This window comes from Vulpes lagopus, chromosome 12 (assembly GCF_018345385.1).
Source record: "Vulpes lagopus strain Blue_001 chromosome 12, ASM1834538v1, whole genome shotgun sequence".
Classification (NCBI taxonomy): Eukaryota; Metazoa; Chordata; class Mammalia; order Carnivora; family Canidae; genus Vulpes; species Vulpes lagopus.
Genome location: NC_054835.1, coordinates 41,247,292 through 41,264,466, shown reverse-complemented (window position 1 = coordinate 41,264,466; position 17,175 = coordinate 41,247,292). Strand labels below are relative to the sequence as shown.

The 17,175-nt window shown below is 53.8% G+C and overlaps 1 protein-coding gene across 3 annotated transcripts; it reads right to left on the bottom strand.

Moving 5' to 3' along the window:
* Positions 1-144: 144 nt before the first annotated feature.
* Positions 145-16,508, bottom strand: WNK4 (WNK lysine deficient protein kinase 4). Of its 3 annotated transcripts, XM_041725536.1 has the most exons (20): positions 16,361-16,507; positions 15,492-16,163; positions 13,880-14,052; positions 12,699-12,919; positions 12,211-12,368; positions 11,622-11,710; positions 11,316-11,532; positions 9,508-9,772; positions 9,149-9,270; positions 8,862-8,920; positions 8,647-8,764; positions 8,062-8,178; positions 3,294-3,431; positions 2,715-2,769; positions 2,032-2,612; positions 1,685-1,745; positions 1,166-1,574; positions 881-1,080; positions 614-711; positions 145-510 (listed from the first exon to the last, which is right to left on the bottom strand). In XM_041725536.1, exons 1-20 carry the CDS (start codon positions 16,436-16,438, stop codon positions 508-510), a joined length of 3,834 nt encoding a protein of 1,277 aa, XP_041581470.1. In that variant the 5' UTR covers positions 16,439-16,507; the 3' UTR covers positions 145-507. The 3 variants fall into 3 exon arrangements, with proteins under 3 accessions (XP_041581470.1, XP_041581468.1, XP_041581469.1); XM_041725534.1 differs by having other exon boundaries at positions 145-711; positions 16,361-16,508; XM_041725535.1 differs by having other exon boundaries at positions 145-711; positions 2,032-2,609; positions 16,361-16,508.
* Between the last annotated feature and the right edge of the window lie 667 nt (positions 16,509-17,175).

The window sequence follows — 17,175 nt, the reverse complement described above, 5'->3', positions numbered from 1 at the left end:
TGCTGGCAGAAAGTCAGAAGGCTGGGCAGCTCCTAGCCTTGCTTTCCATTGTGAGGAGAGTCCCTTCTAAATTTTCCCCTGCCAAGCCCCATAAGGCTTTACCCACAGTTCTTAAGGCAAAACAGATTCAGAGTCACAGAATCCTAGTTTCCAGCATTTTTATTGGCTGTCGCTAAGTCTAGTGTGAGTACACCCCATACACTTGCTCAGCTGGGAGTATGCCCTCTAGAAGCATCAGGGCTTGAGTGGGATTGCTTAGTGGTTGACCCTTGCCTGGGGAGGTGGAGGCATGAGGATGGTTGGCTGCAGAACTTATACCTTCTATATATAGTAAATAGTTCCCACATGTTTGGCTCTTCCCTATGGAAGCAGCATGCCCCTTTGAAAGCTTTTTACTCCCTCAGTACTGGGGTCTTCTTGCACAGTTGTGTTGGTCAGCAGATTCTGAGTACACAAGCTCCATGGTGGGCCCTGGTGTGGGGGAGACGCATGGCTTCTGTTCTGAGGTCACTGGAGGGAAAAGAAAAAGCACTGAAGAAACTTTCAGGATGGGAGGAGAGTGAAGCTGCAGTCAGCATTCCATGGGCTCGCCCTCCCTTGGGCCCGCCCTCACCATCCTGCCAACATCCCCGGCGAATGTCACCCCCTTGCTTGCCCGCTGCTCCTGGGAGCCGGTGCTGCTGCCACTCAGGGAGTTCCTTCGCATGATGCCTGGGTGCAGGATGGGGAGGGATAGCACTGAATGAGGGAAGGGGCCATGGGGAGAAGGGGGGCTAGTCCCCCCCCAAACCAAGGGGCAGACCCCCAGGGCCTGGAAGAAAGCCAGATCAGTAGGGAAGGGGGCCCAGGAAAGATGGGAGCTGGGCCACTGCAGTCTCACCCGGGCCCAGGGGCTCAGAGCGCTGCAGGCTGTTGCGGCGGGAGGTGGGAAAGCTGCCCTTAGAGAGGCGGCGCTGGCGGCTGGACAGCATCGCAGCTGGGGCCACTATCCCCGGTGGGGGCTGCTTCCCAAGCCGGCTGTACAAGTCCTCAATTTCCTTCTTCTGTAGTGTCTGTAGTGCCTCCACCTCTGACAAGTGCCTGAGGATGCACCAGGAGCATGAGTGCTAGCCACACACTTTACTCTCCCAAGTCCACCTCTTTTGTCTTTCCTCCCCAGACTCACTTCTGCCGAAGGCTCTGCAGCTGAGCCCAGAATTCCTCATCCTCCCCACTGCTCTCGGATTCCTCACTGCTCAGACACAGGCTGCTGTAGGAGTAGTTCATCCATACCGGGCTGAGATGACTCTGGGGTGGGGGGCTGCCCCCCACTCGGGGTTCCTTCCCATCATCCCCTTCCTCCTCAACTCCAGCCCCTAGGCCTTCGGCTGCACGGTCACTCTCAGCCAGAGCCTCCCTGGCCTCTGGCCCACTTCCAGCACTATCCTCTGTGTCTGAGCTCTCTGAGGTCAGCTGAGGGGTTGGAGGCTTCAGGGAACTGGAGAGAGTTGGGAATGCTGGTTGCAGGGGAAGAGGCTCAGCCGGTTCCTTGGATGAAGTCACTTGGAAACGCCCCACAAGCTGTGGCTTTCCCTCTGTAGAGCAACAGGGAAGGAGTCATGGAAGGAGGGAGAGAAATTAGAGGCAAGATATGAAGTGGACTGAGAATAATGGGAAGGGGAAGGTCAGTGATCAGAGGCCTCACCTTCAGAGATGGGTGCTAGTCTGGCTTCACCCAGGAGCGGCCGAGCAGGATTTGGTGGGGCCTATAATTTTTTGTTGTTGTTGTTAACTTTTATTTATTTATGATAGTCACAGAGAGAGAGAGAGAGAGGCAGAGACACAGGCAGAGGGAGAAGCAGGCTCCATGCACTGGGAGCCCGACGTGGGATTCGATCCCGGGTCTCCAGGATCACGCCCTGGGCCAAAGGCAGGCGCTAAACCGCTGCGCCACCCAGGGATCCCAGTGGGGCCTATAAAGTGTGGGTCCATGAGGAGGGGAATGATCCAGAATGGAGCACCCCTCACCATCCCTCTTGGTTTCCTACTCACCTCACTCTCTATCTCAGCTGTTGGAGGTGAAGCCGCAGTGGGAGCGGGCAGGGGCAGGCTAGGTAGAGGACCAGGAGGGGCCACAGGGGACTGGGACAGGAGCCCAGGTGAGGGAGACAGCAGGGACTGGGCCACAGTCATCACAGCCAGCGAGAAGGCACTAGCCAGAGAGAGGAGAGGGGCTGCAGTGGTGGAGGGGAGGGGAGAAGTGGAAGGGCAGGAGAGGAAGGAAGGGGGAGAAAGAGCCGACTGGGAACAACTGGGAGAGGAGGCAGGTGAAGGGAGGATGGAGCTCTGCAGACAATGAGAGGTTGGGCCAGGGAACTGGGCAGCACTGGGAGAGAATCCAAGCAGAGAGTTGGGGGAGTGTTGGGGGAGATTTGAAGAGACTTGGGAGAAAGGGGAAGGGCTGGGGTATGGGGAAGAAGTGATGGGGAAGATGGGACTTGGGGAAACAGGGGTTTCTGGGGTTCCAGGGGAAAACAGGTTTCCAGGAGACAAGGGGGTTCCAGGAGAAGATGAGGAGGTAGAGAAGGCTGCCCAGCTCCGCTGCTCCAGGGAAGTGCTGCTCTGGAGCTCTGCTGTTGAGGAAGGAGTGTTGAGCTCCCAGTAGTCATTCCCTACTCCCTTCCCAGGAGCAACCCCAAGGGTTGCAATGAATAGGGACAGAACTCAGTACATACCACAGGATTGGTCTGGAAGGGGGCTTGAAAGAGCAGGCAATGGTACTGGCTCCTCCTGAGGGACAAAATGGGGCCCACAGTTACAGTGGGGGAGAGCTGAGTCTTAGGTGGGATCCATGAACCTCTAGGAGTCCATAGAGGACTTTCAGGGGACACAAAAGTGTATGTGCTAAAATAATTACAGGTAAAGGGGTATGATGTCTATAATTTACTCTCAAGTGGTTCAGAAAAAAATAATACAGATAGAGAGGGGAGGGAGGAAGACAGCAACAAAACTAACATGACCAAACACTAACAACTGGCAAATGTGGGCAAAGGGTATCTAGGAGTTCTTAGTACAACTTGCAACTTCCTTCTGTAAGTCTGAAATTCTATCAAAATAATGAGTTAAAAAGAAAAGTATGTGTTGAACACAATTTTCTAGAACAAGGGCCCATGGCTTTCATCAGATTCTTAAATGGGGTAAAACCATTGTCTTAGGGGTCCCAGAGATGAAGGAGTTAGAGCCAAGGGGAGTGGTGAAGGCAGTGAATCATGACATCTGGAGCAGAGAGGTGGAAGTGACCTGAGGGGTCTGACCTGGGGGCCCAGGGGGTCCTCAGCAGCCTCCACAGGGCCAGTATCTCTCTTCAACAGGGTCTCCACTCGCTGGATAATCTCCCGAATACGGCTCAGGAAGCCGGCTCGCTCCGAGGGCAGAATGAACTCGTTATATACCTGGCAAGGGGTCAGCAGGAAGGGGAGAGAAGGCTCAGTTATCCCCACTCATCCCTCCCTGCTGCGCTGATCTTTCAAAGCCAACCCTTTACACCACTACTCTGCCAACCACCAACCTAAAACAAGTATTCAATAAGTATCTACTGTGTGCCAGAAACCATATGGTGTAAGGAGAAATAAATTTAGAAGACAGGAGCTAACATTCCTAGGATGCATTATAGCTCAGGTGCTTTACATGTCTTATCTCATTTAATGCCAACAATGACTCTCCAGCATCTGTACTAACATTCCCATTTTATTTTTTTAAATATTTTATTTATTTATTTATTTATTTTTTCATGATAGACACACAGAGAGAGAGAGAGAGAGAAAGAGAGAGAGGCAGAGACACAGGAGAAGGGAGAAGCAGGCTCCGTGCCAGGAGCCCGACGTGGGACTCGATCCCGGGACTCCAGGATCGCGCCCTGGGCCAAAGGCAGGTGCCAAACCATTGAGCCACCCAGGGATCCCTAACATTCCCATTTTAGAGTTAAGATAACCAATTGCAGGGCTCCCTTGATGGCTCAGTGTTTTTTTTGTGTGTGTGTGTGTGTTTTAAGATTTTATGTATTTATTCATGAGAGACAGAAAGAGAGAAGTGGAGACACAGGCAGAGGGAGAAGCAGGCTCCATGCAGGGAGCCCACTTCTCTCTCTGCCTGTGTCTCTGCCTCTCTCTCTCTGTGTGTCTCATGAATAAATAAATAAAATCTTAAAAAAAAAAAAAAAGATAACCAATTGCTCAAAAAAGTGAGTTCAGTCTGCCTAAAATGACAGGGTTTGCACCCAAATTTGTCTAAAGCCAGAGCCTGAGCTCTTTCCACTATTACATCATATGCTTTTGGACACACTCCTGCTCTTGCAGGGAGTTGTACTTCTTATGAAGTGTACTATCCAGGTGCTCTCTCTCTCTCTCTCTCTCTCTCTCTCTCACACACACACACAGTACAAATAAGACAAAAGACAGTAAATATATCATTCAATTTCACAAACACTTGAGCACATACTATGTGCCAGGCATTGTTTTAGGTCCAGGTACACTGTTCCAGGTGAGGAATACATAGAAGCATAAAACAAATCCTGGTCCTGAAGAAGCCCAAAATCTAGCCGAAGAGACACGTATATACATAATATACTGCAAAGGCATGGTAGGAAAGGCATTCTGATCAAGGTATAGATAAAATACTAAACCAGCTAGAAGAAAGGGAGAGTCGCTTAATGATACAGTTTCACCAGATATGCAAAATGAAGAGGTTCTGGAGACCCGTTTCACAACAATGTGAATACACATAACCCTGCTGAACTGTACATTTAAAAATGGTTACGGTAAATTTTGTGTTCTGTATTTTTTGCCACAATTTTTTAAAATGCCACTCCAGAGAGAGAGCAGATCATGTCACCCAGGAGGATAAGGGAAGCTGATATGGCTTCACAGAGCTGAACCTTGAAGGATAAGTAAGAAAGCAACCCTTCTAGGGACACCTAGGTGGCTCAGTGGTTGAGCACCTCCCTTCAGCTCAGGATGTGATCCTGGGGTCCTGGGATTGAGTCCCACATTGGGCTCCCTGCATGGAGCCTGCTTCTCTCTCTGCCTGTGTCTCTGCCTCTCTCTGTGTGTCTCTCATGAATAAATAAATAAAACCTTTAAAAAAAGAAAGAAAGAAAGCAACCCTTCACTGAAGACCTATCATGGGAGAGCAAAAGACCTCAGCAGGTCAAAGAAACAATAAGAATAGGAAAATGCGGGCATCCTGCATGGAGCCTGCTTCTCCCTCTGCCTGTGTCTCTGCCTCTCTCTCTCTCTTTCTCCCTCCTCTCTGTGTATTCTCATGAGTAAATAAATAAAATCTTAAAAAAAAAAAAGAATAGGGACATGCATAAATGGCAACAGCTCTATGCATGTGGCAAGAGCCAATTATTCCTGCCATGTGTCTGTACTGAAAACAGTACATGCTGAAAACAGCAATGATGGTGGATAAGATAGCCAGGCCTGTTGAGGTTGGTTCTTCTGTCCCCTTAAGCCCCCTGGTTAATGCTTCCTTAGACCTGTACAGATGGTCACAGATACAGTTCCCTGACGCCCCTCACAGGACTGCTTTCTTGTTTTTCCTCCCTTGTTTCCACATACTTTACATTCTACTAAATAAAACTGACAGCCAACCTGGACTCAGGGCTTCACCCGGCACCTGCCCTTCTCGGCGGTGCTTGACAGTGGATCCTCTTCGGGCCTCTCTTTGTTCTAAGATAGGGGACTCTGAGCAATCATTTTGTCTCTCATCGGATCATGCCGCGTGGCAACCTATCACGTGTGGGTACTCCTCATATAATTTCATCTCTCTTATATCTACAACTTCTCATAAATTATGTACTGTATCAGAACATCTTTGCAGGGGTGGCCCCGGTGGTGCAGCGGTTTAGCGCCACCTGTGGCCCAGGTTGTGATCCTGGAGACCCGGGATCGAGTCCCGAGGTGGGCTCCCCGCATGGAGCCTGCTTCTCCCTCTGCCTGTGTCTCTCCCTCTCTCTCTCTCAATAAATAAATAAATCTTTTTTTTTTTTTAAAGAACATCTTTGCAAAATGGGTATGATGATCTGCATTTTGCTGATAAGCAATGGAGGTTCACAGGGGTTAAAAAACTTGCTCCAATTCACCAAATTAGTGAGTAACAGTGGAACTCTGAACTCAGATCTTATGTGAAAGCCTACCCTTTCCTCCATTCCATGTTGTCCTTTTGGAGAGAAGAGCAGAGAGAACAGCATGAGTGATAGCTCTGAGGCATGAAAGGACATGGCACATTCACAGAGCGGTGAAGACCAGAGCAGAGCTGGAAGTGCGGGGAATTTCAAAGGCCATGCTCCAGAACTGGGACCTTACTCTGTAACCACAGGTAGCCATTAATTGTGTAGGGGCAGAAAGCAAGGGCTGATTCAAGTCTCAGGAGAATTCTGCTGCAGAGGAGTGGACGGTAGAATGGTGGGAAGAGAAAACAGGGCAATGGTCAGGGGGAGGGGTCGCTTTGGCTGTGTGGGATCTGAGTGGGCTTGAAGCCTAGTAGAGAAGCCTTTCAGAGCAAGAGACCCCTGAGCAGATGGAGGCAGAAGTGGAGAGGCACCTGGCCTCTTCAGAGGACCATTCAGAAACTGGTGTGGCTAGAGGAAAGATGATAAGCCCAAGAGCCAAGTGATATTTTGTCTTTGTCCTGGACACAAGGTGAATGACATGATGGAGAAGAAGAAGCTTTAAAGAGAGCTCCTGAAGCCTGATGCTTCTCTCATTCCCCTTTCTCCTTCACCACAGAGGCTGGCATCCCTGCCCACTCCACTGAAACTAGTCTCCCACAAAGACCTTCTTCTGACAAAAGACAGTGTGGTCTTGCCTCAGGCTTCACCCTATGTCACCTCCTTGAAGCTCTCTGCTCATTCAGTTTTCCCTAATATCTTCTGGGGCTGCTCCCACCTCTCAGGCTCCACCTCTGTGTCCTTTGAGGATCTATTCCTCCCCATCCCCAAAATGGGGGTATCCACTCTCAGATCCTCTCTGCCTCTGGCTTTGCAAGCTCATCTCTCTTCACCCTCCCTGCTGTGCTGACAACTCCTAGATCTACTTCTGGATCCTAAATCCAGCCCTGCTTGACTGTATCCTGCTCCTAAGGAGGATCTTGCCTGCCCCTCTGTCATTCAGACTCCTCATTACCCCCAAGAAAACATGCTTTCATTTTCCAACTTCCTCTCTCCTTTAATGATTTTCTCCCACTAGCTTCTCCACACTACCAGTCACCCATGATATCCCCTCTCCCTAACTCCCTATCATTTCAACTCAGCAAGTGTTTACTGACCATCTACTAGATGTATCATATTACACCAATAAATGACTGGATTACAGAGTAACTTATTTTCCTGAAACAACCCTCAGATTCACCCCCTTTTCTTCTTTCTTTCTCCAAGACCCATTTTCTCCTTGGACCCCTTGTAACTTCTTGTACCAATCTACCAACTGGATTCCCTACCCCCAACCCTCTCCCACTTCCCATGGCAGAATGGTCTTCTTAAAATATTCTCACCATGTTACACTCTGTCGAACTCTTAAGACTCTATAACCTTGCTTCCTCAATTCTCTTGGAACCCCTAGTTCTAGTGACAATGGTTTCCTCATGAAGCCCCCACCCTAGGCCCCATATTCCAAGTCACTCCCTAGTTCCATGCCTTTGCTAGTGCTGTACTTCCTCTAGATCTACCCTTTCCAGGCTTCACTGCTGTTCTGTCAAGACCTCAAATAAATTCTACCTCTTCTCCCTGCCATCCCCAGACCACCCCTTACTCACAGGCACAGTATCATATATGTAGTGTGCACCTGACCACAGCACTTGTGTATACCCTAGATGAGTCTCAGATTGCTCCAACTGAGGATCCAAAGCTCACTGAATAAATAAAAATATCTCCTCAAACAAGGACAGAGTTATCTTCAGTGTCATTGTGCTTTAAAAACCCCTGCTGTTGGGTGGGAGGAAGGGGGAGTTCCGCACCAGGGGGCATCAGAAGAGACATTCCTGGCCTGGACCAAAGGACTGTGTTCTCATCTCTGTCCCTCTCACCATGGCAGCTGCAATCTCCTCTGGGCTGTCCCCATCCAGATCAAATCGGAAGGTCACCATCTTGCTATTGTGGGTCTGTAGCTGGCACTCAACCACTCTGTCATTCTGGTCTGAGACCTTCAGAGTCAAAGTCAACAGAGGGGAGGATGTCAAGCCCTCTATCGTCGTCATATGTCCCCTCCCCCTGCTCACTCCAACCAATGACAGTGGCCAAATTGGAACTGAAGAGAAGCAAATTCTGTCCCCCCAGGCCTGGTATTAGAAACTAGACTGGGGGATCCCTGGGTGGCGCAGCGGTTTGGCGCCTGCCTTTGACCCAGGGCGCGATCCTCGAGACCTGGGATCGAATCCCACGTCGGGTTCCCGGTGCATGGAGTCTGCCTCTCTCTCTCTCTGTGACTATCATAAATAAATAAAAATTAAAAAAAAAAAAAAGAAAAGAAACTAGACTGGCTGCCTCCAGGGGACCAGTCACATACTGCTCTCTTCTCTTTTGGCTGACCTCCCTCACATTCCCCCACCCCCACCCTGACAGTTTCCCTTCTGGTCTTGCAGGTTATTTCCCATCTCCTGTGCCTTTCTTACACTAGTGACCCGCAGCCGGGATCTCGGTCTGCGCCGGAGATTTCTCCCTGGGGGTCTCCTCATGCATGCCATCCCTTCTCCCACATCACTAAGGCCTGATGCTGCATCTGAGGCATAGCTGGAAAAGAAAAGGAGATAGGAGTGTCAGAGTGGACACAGGGACCCCAGAGTACCATATGTCTCACGTGAGCACCCTAACTCCTACCAGAACCTACCTGTCTCCCGGGGAAAAGTCGCTGCCAGGGCCAGAACGTGGGATGGAGAGGGCAAAAGCCTGAAATAGGAAATGGGTTCATGAGGTCAGAGGACTATAATCGTCGGAATCCAGGGAGATTCAATGTCAAGGATGCTGGGGTACTAGGCAGAGGGAATTAAGGAAGATGAGGACAGAGTGGTGGATTTCCAGGGATGTGGGTCCAGGTCATGGGGTTAGGTTTCACAAGGAGAAAGAAAGGTCATAGGCTTGGAATGGCTGGGAGCCCCCCCATATGACCCCTCTCACCGAGGGCAGGCAGAGATGGGACTCAGCGGGACTGGATGGCACCCCCCCAGGGGGCTGAAAGGCAGGGTCTGAGGCATCCAGGAAGCCGGAGGAGCTGAGGTAGCCATCAGTCTCGCAATCCGCTGGTGGGGAAGGGAGGGGATCAAAAAAGGGGAAGTAAAGGGGAATGTTGGCAAAGAAGGGGGGCTGCCTGAGCAAGGAGGGGCCTGGACCTGGGGAAGTTTTCCCAGAAGGAGCTTCATGGCTAGATGTGGAAGGCAGGGTAAGTGATGGTGCTGCTGGATTGAACTTCTGCATGGGGGGCCAAGGGTTCTAGGACCTAGGTCACATCCCAAATTCCACAGTCAGGGGTGACTTACAGGTGGTAGATGAGTAGCTGGCATGGCGGAAGAGGAAAGGCTGGTGCTGGTCTGCCTCTGGCTCCTCAGGCTCATGGGGGAAGACACTGGGGGGACCAGGAGTCATGGGGACAGTTGCTGCTTGAGGTCCTGGTGCAGGGGGTAGGGCCTCCAACTCCCTAGCTTTGCGCAGCTTCTCACGCTTTCGCTGGATAGCAGCAACTCGTTCACGTACTGCACGGGCCACTGGCTGGTAATCAGCTTCACAGACTAAACCCAGGGCCACCTGGAGTTGAGAGGGTGAGAAACACAGTTTGAAGTCGAGGATCCCACTCGAAGACACATTAGGAGACCTTCTTGGAGCCTCCAGGATATTTCTCCAGGAGAAAGGGCACTGACATTTATTGATTAGGCACTGTGCCCATTAATTGGCAACTCGTTACCATCATTAAATCCTCTCAATAACTTTCTGAGGTAGGTCTTAGCTCCATTTTAGACATAAGTAAAAACTGTGACTAGTTCATGGTTATCTAGTAGGTCAACTGCTCTCACAGGAAAAGGGGGAACATTTGGCAGTACCTGGGGACATTTGCAGTTGTCACAACTCAATGCTACTAGCATCTAGTGAGTAGAAGCCAGGGATTCTTCTCAACACCCCAAAATACACAGGATCATCCCTCAAATAAAGATGTCAATAGTATCATCATCAAGGATCCCTGTACGTAATGGGTCAAGATCTGATCCCAGGTCAGGTTTGAGCTGTGCTATGGAGACCTGCTCTTATGCCACATTTCAAACATATTCTCATGTTCTTGACCCAGACCTACCATAAATGATCCCCACCCTCTCAACTGCCATTTTTCTATCAGGAATCTCATACTCTCTTCCACTCCTCACCCCTTCCTGCACCAAGTCTGCGTCTTCTACCTCCCATGTATGCCTCTGCTGGTCCAGCAGCTATTGTTCATTATCTTCTTATTCATCTCAAGCACAAGCTTCCCTGTGCATGTAAGGGAGGTGGGATGGGGTGATCTGACTTAAAATCTGAACAGCCTGAGTTTAAATCTAGCTCTGCCACTTACTTGCTCAGGACCTCAGACAAAATATTCAACCTCTTTGAGCCTTCCATCTCCTCATCAATACAACAGGGTAAAATCACTCCATGCAGGATTGGTAATAACAGCCAAATGCATATGTGAAAGTGCTCTAAGCCATGTACAAATATGGGGTTATTAATGAGCTCCCACCATGTGCCAAGCTCTTTTCTATCAGAGATAGAAAAATCAATAGAACACAGTCTCTGCCCTCAAGGAATTTATAGTCTAGTAGAGGAGAAAGACAGAAATGTCTCCTGGTATATAAAACAAGCCCAAAGGTGATGGGTCCTATAATGGAGAACCCGTTGAAATTGAAAAAAGTATTTAATTTTGACTTTAGAGGGGACAGGTTTCCTGAAATTCATGGTTCTGAGCATGGAGGAAGACAGAGTGGGGGTGGGCGGAAACAAGGTAGGTGGAGGGTGAAAATGAGAAAAATAAACAGATAAATTGGAGAGAAGAGCATGCCAGGAAAATCAGATCATTAGGAAGTAGAGCATGGGAGGCTGGAGGACCCAGGGCTTGCTCTGGAAAAGGAAAACGTCAGAGTTCACACACAAGGTGTGCGTGTGGGTATGTTAAGGCGGGAGGGGCACTCAAAGATACTCAGAGAGGGGTGAGTTGGGTGCCTCTCCCACCACCGCGGGGCCCCATCGGGTCCCCTCCAGTCGGCGCCCACGGCCCCCGCCCCCGCACAACCCCAGCCGCAGAGCAAGTCTGTCCTTTGCTCACCATCTCCTGCGCCACCTCCTCTGCCGCGTCCCGGCCCAGTTGGAACAGGAACTCTATGGCCTGGTTGTCCCGCGGGCGCCCCCCGCGCCGCGCGTCCTCCATGCGCAGCCAGAGCTTCAGGCCTGGCTTCTCACCGTCGTCCTCCTCCGCCAGCTCCACGTGCACGCCGCGCTCCTCGCGGAAGAAGGCGTGAGCCAGCAGGTCCTGGATGGTGAATCTGAGGGCGGCGCCGGTGAGCCGAGCCTTGACGCCACCGTCCCCTCCATTCCCCTCTCCCCGACACACACACCCTGCTCATAATCCTACCTCTCGTTCTTATCCGTGCGGATGCAGCCTTCAATGATCTCCTTCACCTCGGGCATCTTCACCTTGTAGAAGCTGTTTGGCTTTGTGCCCTGGAGGAAAGGAGTTGCATCAAGCCTGGGGGGCTGTGCACCCCAGCTCTCTGCTCGCCCCCTACCCTGCCCTACCCCGCCCGAGGCAGCAGAGCGTGCAATAGCAAATGCACTGCGACAGCTACTAGACGGTTTAATTTCAAATCGCCGTCCCCCCCCCCCCCCCGCCCCGCGTATCGACAGTATGACCTTGAACATGTCTTCCTGGCATGCCAGTTTTTGTAAAGTGCGGGGCATTACCCTGCGAGTCAAAGACCAGATGTGAAATCATTTGTAAACTCCGGGGAGCGCTACATACATCATTATTCTAAACCGCTAGTACTGGGGCAGGGGCTCGGAGGGGGCCGGTAGGGGGGAGCGTGTGTGCATCCAATATCCTTCAGGGTTGACTAGAGCATCTTTGTGGCTTGCTTTAAGGGAAACTGCATGGTCCGCGAGCTGGTTGGGGCAGGAGAGTGAGAGGTGACCTGGAATACTCTTTCCCCCCACCCCCTTCTCACCGAAGTGACCTTGCGGTAGATTTGCGCGGCATTCTGGCACTCTGAGTAAGGGTACTCCGAGGTCGCCATCTCCAGCATGCACATGCCGAACGCGTACACGTCCACGGCCTCATCGTACTTTTCCTCGTACATCTCAGGAGCCATGAACTCAGGGGTCCCTGTAGGAGCCACAGCAGGCAGGCATCAAGCTACAGAAGCTTCCTCGGGCTTCGTCCCTCTTCCTGGGCACCGCTGGCTAGTCAGGGGGTGGGGGGCAGGGGCAACCCTGAGCATTCTGGAGTGCTAGCGACAGACCCTTCCCCACTGCGTGTGTTGGGGGGGGGGGGAAGCGGGCAGTAAAGGGGAGAGAGGATGCTATAGGCCTCCCCAAGTCCCCTGCTCTTCTAACTCCGCGCAACTCAAAGGACCCCTGCTGGGAAGGGGGGCTGCCAGGCTCTCTTCTGACGCGGGGGAGGCGTGAATAGCAAGGACCTCCTGGAGAGACGCACCGATCACGCTCTTGGCAAAGGAGGCGCGCTTGAGCGTGGCCAGGCCCAGGTCCCCAATCTTGACTGAACCCGAAGGGCCCGTAATAAAGACGTTGTCGCACTTGAGATCCCTGTGCAGAATGGGGGGTACCCGGGAGTGTAGGAAATGAAGACCCCGGAGGATCTGGCGGCTCCAGCGCTGAAGGACTCGTGGCTTCATCTCGCGGAACCGCCTCAGGTATCTGGAGGAAAGGCACAAAGCCAGGGTTGCGACGGGACACGGAGGCGGGGGAGGGGACCCTCGCTGGGAAGTTCCCCTAGTCCCCCTGGCACCGCCTCCTACGCATCTTCTGCCAGCATTCTTCTAGCTGGCTTGCCTGTCGGGCTCCAGGGAGAAACTGAGTCGGGGGTGTGTTAGGTAGAAGTGAGATTAGGAAACGGGTTGGGCGGGGAAACTTGCAGATAGGGCCGAGCCTGGGGGCTGTGGGAGCACGGAAAGGGATGACTATTGCTCTGGGCGTGGGGGGAGGGCTTCAGAGAGGAAATAACTTTTATGTTGCATCTTGAAGGATGAGTAGGGGTTCAAGGGTGAAAAGGGGAAGGGATGGAGACTTTCCAGGCGGCAGGGACACTGTGCTCAAAGGCACGGAGAAAGCAGCAGGGCAGGGTGGGAGGAGGTACAGGGAATTCCACCCCTGTGGAGTCTAAGTTCAAGATGAGGCTAAATCCTAAGAAGAGTGGACTTTAACCTGAGGGAGGTGGGAAACCTTGAAGGGGTTTTAAGGAACAGAGAGATTCCCCCGACTGCAGGAAGATAGGATAGGTTGGAAAGGTGAGGGCAGAGTGGGAAAAGGCCCATTAGGGGGCTGCTGCAGGGTTTTAGACCAATGAGATGGCAGTGGATGGAACAGGGAAAGCAGAGTGGGGAATTATAAGGAAACCTTGGGAGAGAAATTGATAGGGATAGGTGGATGCATAGAGTGGAGATAAAAAAGGCATCTGGGGAGATGCCTGAGTTTTGGCTGGGTGGACACTGTCACTCATGAAGGCAGAGACGCAGTAGGAGTGGATGAGAAGTGGCAAGCCTGGTTTGGGACCTAAATCTAGAGTTTGAGGAGCCTGGGAGAAGTTCCAGAAACAGTGAGGACCTCCCACTACCAGCTCTCCCACCAACCAACACTACCACCAGGCACAGAGCTCACGTCTTGAGGGTGCCGGAGGTCATGAGTTCGGTGACCAGCACAATGCAAACCTGGCCCCTCAGCACTGACTTCCACGAGTCGTAGAAGCGGACGATGTTGGGGTGCTGCAGCCCCTTGAGCATCTCCACTTCCTCAGAGAATCGCTGCCGCTCAGTTCGAGACAGTTTCCGAGTCTGTAGGGTAGGGGATGGGGGTCAAGGTCATGTCGGGTCCAGGACCCCATAGAGAGGAGGAAGGGGCACATGGAGGGAGCAGCTGGGTGAGAGGTAAGGTTGGAGCCCACAGACCAGGTTAGGTCATCACTTGCCCAAGGGGCTGTATGCCCCTAATTCCTGATCCGCCCCCTCAGGCTGCTGCAGGGACACGCCCATCCCGGGCCTGGGGCCACCCCTGGACCCCCTGCTGGACACAAGGGCCTTTATGCAGCCCGGTCCAAGAGCCCTGAGCTCAATAGCGCCTTTGTAGCCTCCTGGGCCAGCCATGGGGCGGGAGGGGACGCCCCGGGGCTGGCAATGGGCAGGCAGCAGGCAGGCAGCAGGCTGACAGCAGGCAGAGAATTGGGGCCTTCAAGGGGGGGGGGTTGGCCCCAGAAACTGAGAACTGCTAGATGCTGACAGGAGGCAGGAGGGCTGCAAAGGGAGTTACAGAGAAAGAGAATGATCCAGGACCAGGCACCAGGAGACTGCCCCCTGCCCCTTGGCTGTCCTGTCCCCCCCACATCCCCCCAACCCCCCTCATTTGGCTGCCTCTCCTTGCCTGGCCTAGAGCCTGGGGCGCGGCACTGGCAGGCGCAAGGGGAGAGCCCAGTGCCAGAGCTGGAGGGGAGGACCCTTACCCAGGCTCTGCCCCCCAGTTTGAATCCAAAGCTGCTGGCCCAGACTTAACTGGGTTCTTCCCTCCGTGGGAGGAAGGTCCTTCCCACCAACATCCTCCTAAATCCCACTGGGTTCAGTGCTTTTGGTCTGGGAAGGGAGAGCCCAGGTACACAGTGAGATGAGGAGAAGGACTGGACTCAGACCGGGGCTAGAGCTCTCTATCTCGCCCGCCTCCAGTTGTGTGGAAGTCTATAAGTCTGATGCTCCAGAAGGGGCCTGGGTGGGCCCCATCCTGCCACCACCACTCTAAATCTGCTGGAAATGGAGAGGATCCTGCCGCAACTCCTGGCCTCCATCATCCCAGCCTCTTACTCTTCAGAGATCTGGGGTGAAGGAGGAGGACGACCAGGGACACACCGAGGGTCTCAGGACTAAGAGGAAAGGGAAAGGAAGAGACAATAGGAGGAGATTGGTGAGGCCAGTCACACCTTAGATCTGAACTGGCTCCCTATCTGATTTTGCATTCTATCTTCCACCTCTCAGGGTTGGGTATAGAGACTTTAAAGTTAGAATGTCCAAAACCTATAGGGGTGCCACCCTCTGTCTCAGTTTATCCTTCTGCAGCCCAGAATCAGCCAGATCCGTAGATCATCAGAGCAAGGGGGTGCAGGCAGGAGTGTCCGGACATTTGACTGAAAAGACAGATCTCTCCCTTGCTGCTGTCCCCTAGGTTTCTCATCCCAAAACCTCCAAAGGGTCCCATCCCAAGGTGCCACAGAGGGGGCGCCCAGCCACACCTGCAGCTCACACCAGGCCACCTCCACCGTGGTGTCAGTGTCCAGCCCTCGATACACCGTCTTGAACGAGCCACGTCCAATCTCGATGTCAAACTTGAGGTACCGGCCATCCGGGGACGTTGCCACTGCCTGGGTCTCCGTGTCCTCCTTTTCCTCCTGCTCCCGCTGCCGCTCCCGAGCCGCAGCTTCAGGGACAGTCGGCGGATCCCGGCCCCCAGGGCCCCCTGTGGAGCCCGGGAGCTCTGGACGCGTGGAGTCTGCAGCCTTCACCGGGGCTCCCCCAGTCCACGTGCCCTCGGGGGGCTCTGGACAGCTAGGCGGTGGGCTCCTCGCGGGGCCGGCACCAGCGGAGTCTGGAGGATCAGGGGGCTCCGGAACGGGTGAAGCTGGCTGGGACCACAAGCTCAGCAGTCCCAAGTCGACCGAGCTTCGGCGGCTGAGACGGGAAGAGCGCGGCCGGGGCTCAGCCTTCCCGGAGAAGCGGCGCGCCCGGCGAGGAGGGGGCCCGAGGCGGGGTGGACCGGCGGCGGCGGCAAGAGGCGGTGGGGGCCGCAGGCCCAGGTCGGCCTCCGCCTGGGACATGGGGACTGCAGTCTCGGAGGTCGGGGGTGCCAGCATGAGGAAGGGCCGGCGCCGCAAGGCAGTAAGCCGGGCGGCTGGAGAGGCGGCGGCCTGACAGACAAGGATTGGCTGGGTGCGCAGCGCTCCGGCTGAGCTCCTGGGGCCCCAGTCCCCGGCTCGCCTACCCCCTGGCCCCGCCCCCGGCCCCGCCCCCGGCCTCACCCCCCAGGGCCGCCCCCTCGGAGCGGCCAGCAGCGGAGCCGGCCAGGAGCGGGCCAGCGGCGCTGAGCGGGTGCGCAGCCCCTCACCTCAGCAGTCAGCAGCCCCGCCCCCGGCCGCAGGCCCTCCTCTCCCTCGCCTCTGGGCGCACCCGCCTGCGGGATCATTCAGAGGTGGACCGGTGCGAGGCGGCACCACCCGCCTGCGGGATCATTCCCAGGTGGACCGGGTGCTAGACGGCAGGCAGCGTGCCCTCCCGCAACAAGAGTGCGCAAACCTGTTTGGGGGCGGGTGGTGGAGGCTCAATGCTGGGACTGGGAGAGGAAACGTGACCAATGCTCTCGGGCTCTAGAAAGGGGGGTGGTTAAGGGAAGGTTACCACCCGCCTGCACGCCCCAGATAAGGTAGCCCCAGGCCGACAATACAGAGGTCAGTGGAAAGGTCTGGTTTTCTCCCAAGCCGCTGTCCCTCTGAACTGCACAGGGATGGGTGTGTGCACCCCAGGGCAAGCCCCTCCCCCAAGCCAAGGACCGGGTCACCCATCCCCTCCACCTCCCTACCTTGGCCGCAGCCTGGCCCTGGCCACAGTAGCTGTTTTTGCTATGTGGGCTCTCCTTCCTCCTCCTTCTGTTTGCCAAAGTTCCCAATAAACCAAAGTCCATATCCGGTTTACACCCCTTCAGCTCCCCTTGGCCTCAACTACCCCACCCAGACCAGAGAGATGGAGGGAGGGGCTTCAGAGTGGTTCAGGACTTTCATGGGGAAGACCGTAGGAAATGAGAAGCCATTAAGTCACTCTAATTCAGAGAAAGAAAGCAGTCTGTCCCCAAGCTGTGTTCCATCAACACTCCCCCACACAGCCCACCCAGCAGATGTAAAACCACAGGCTCACTGGAGCCTGCCA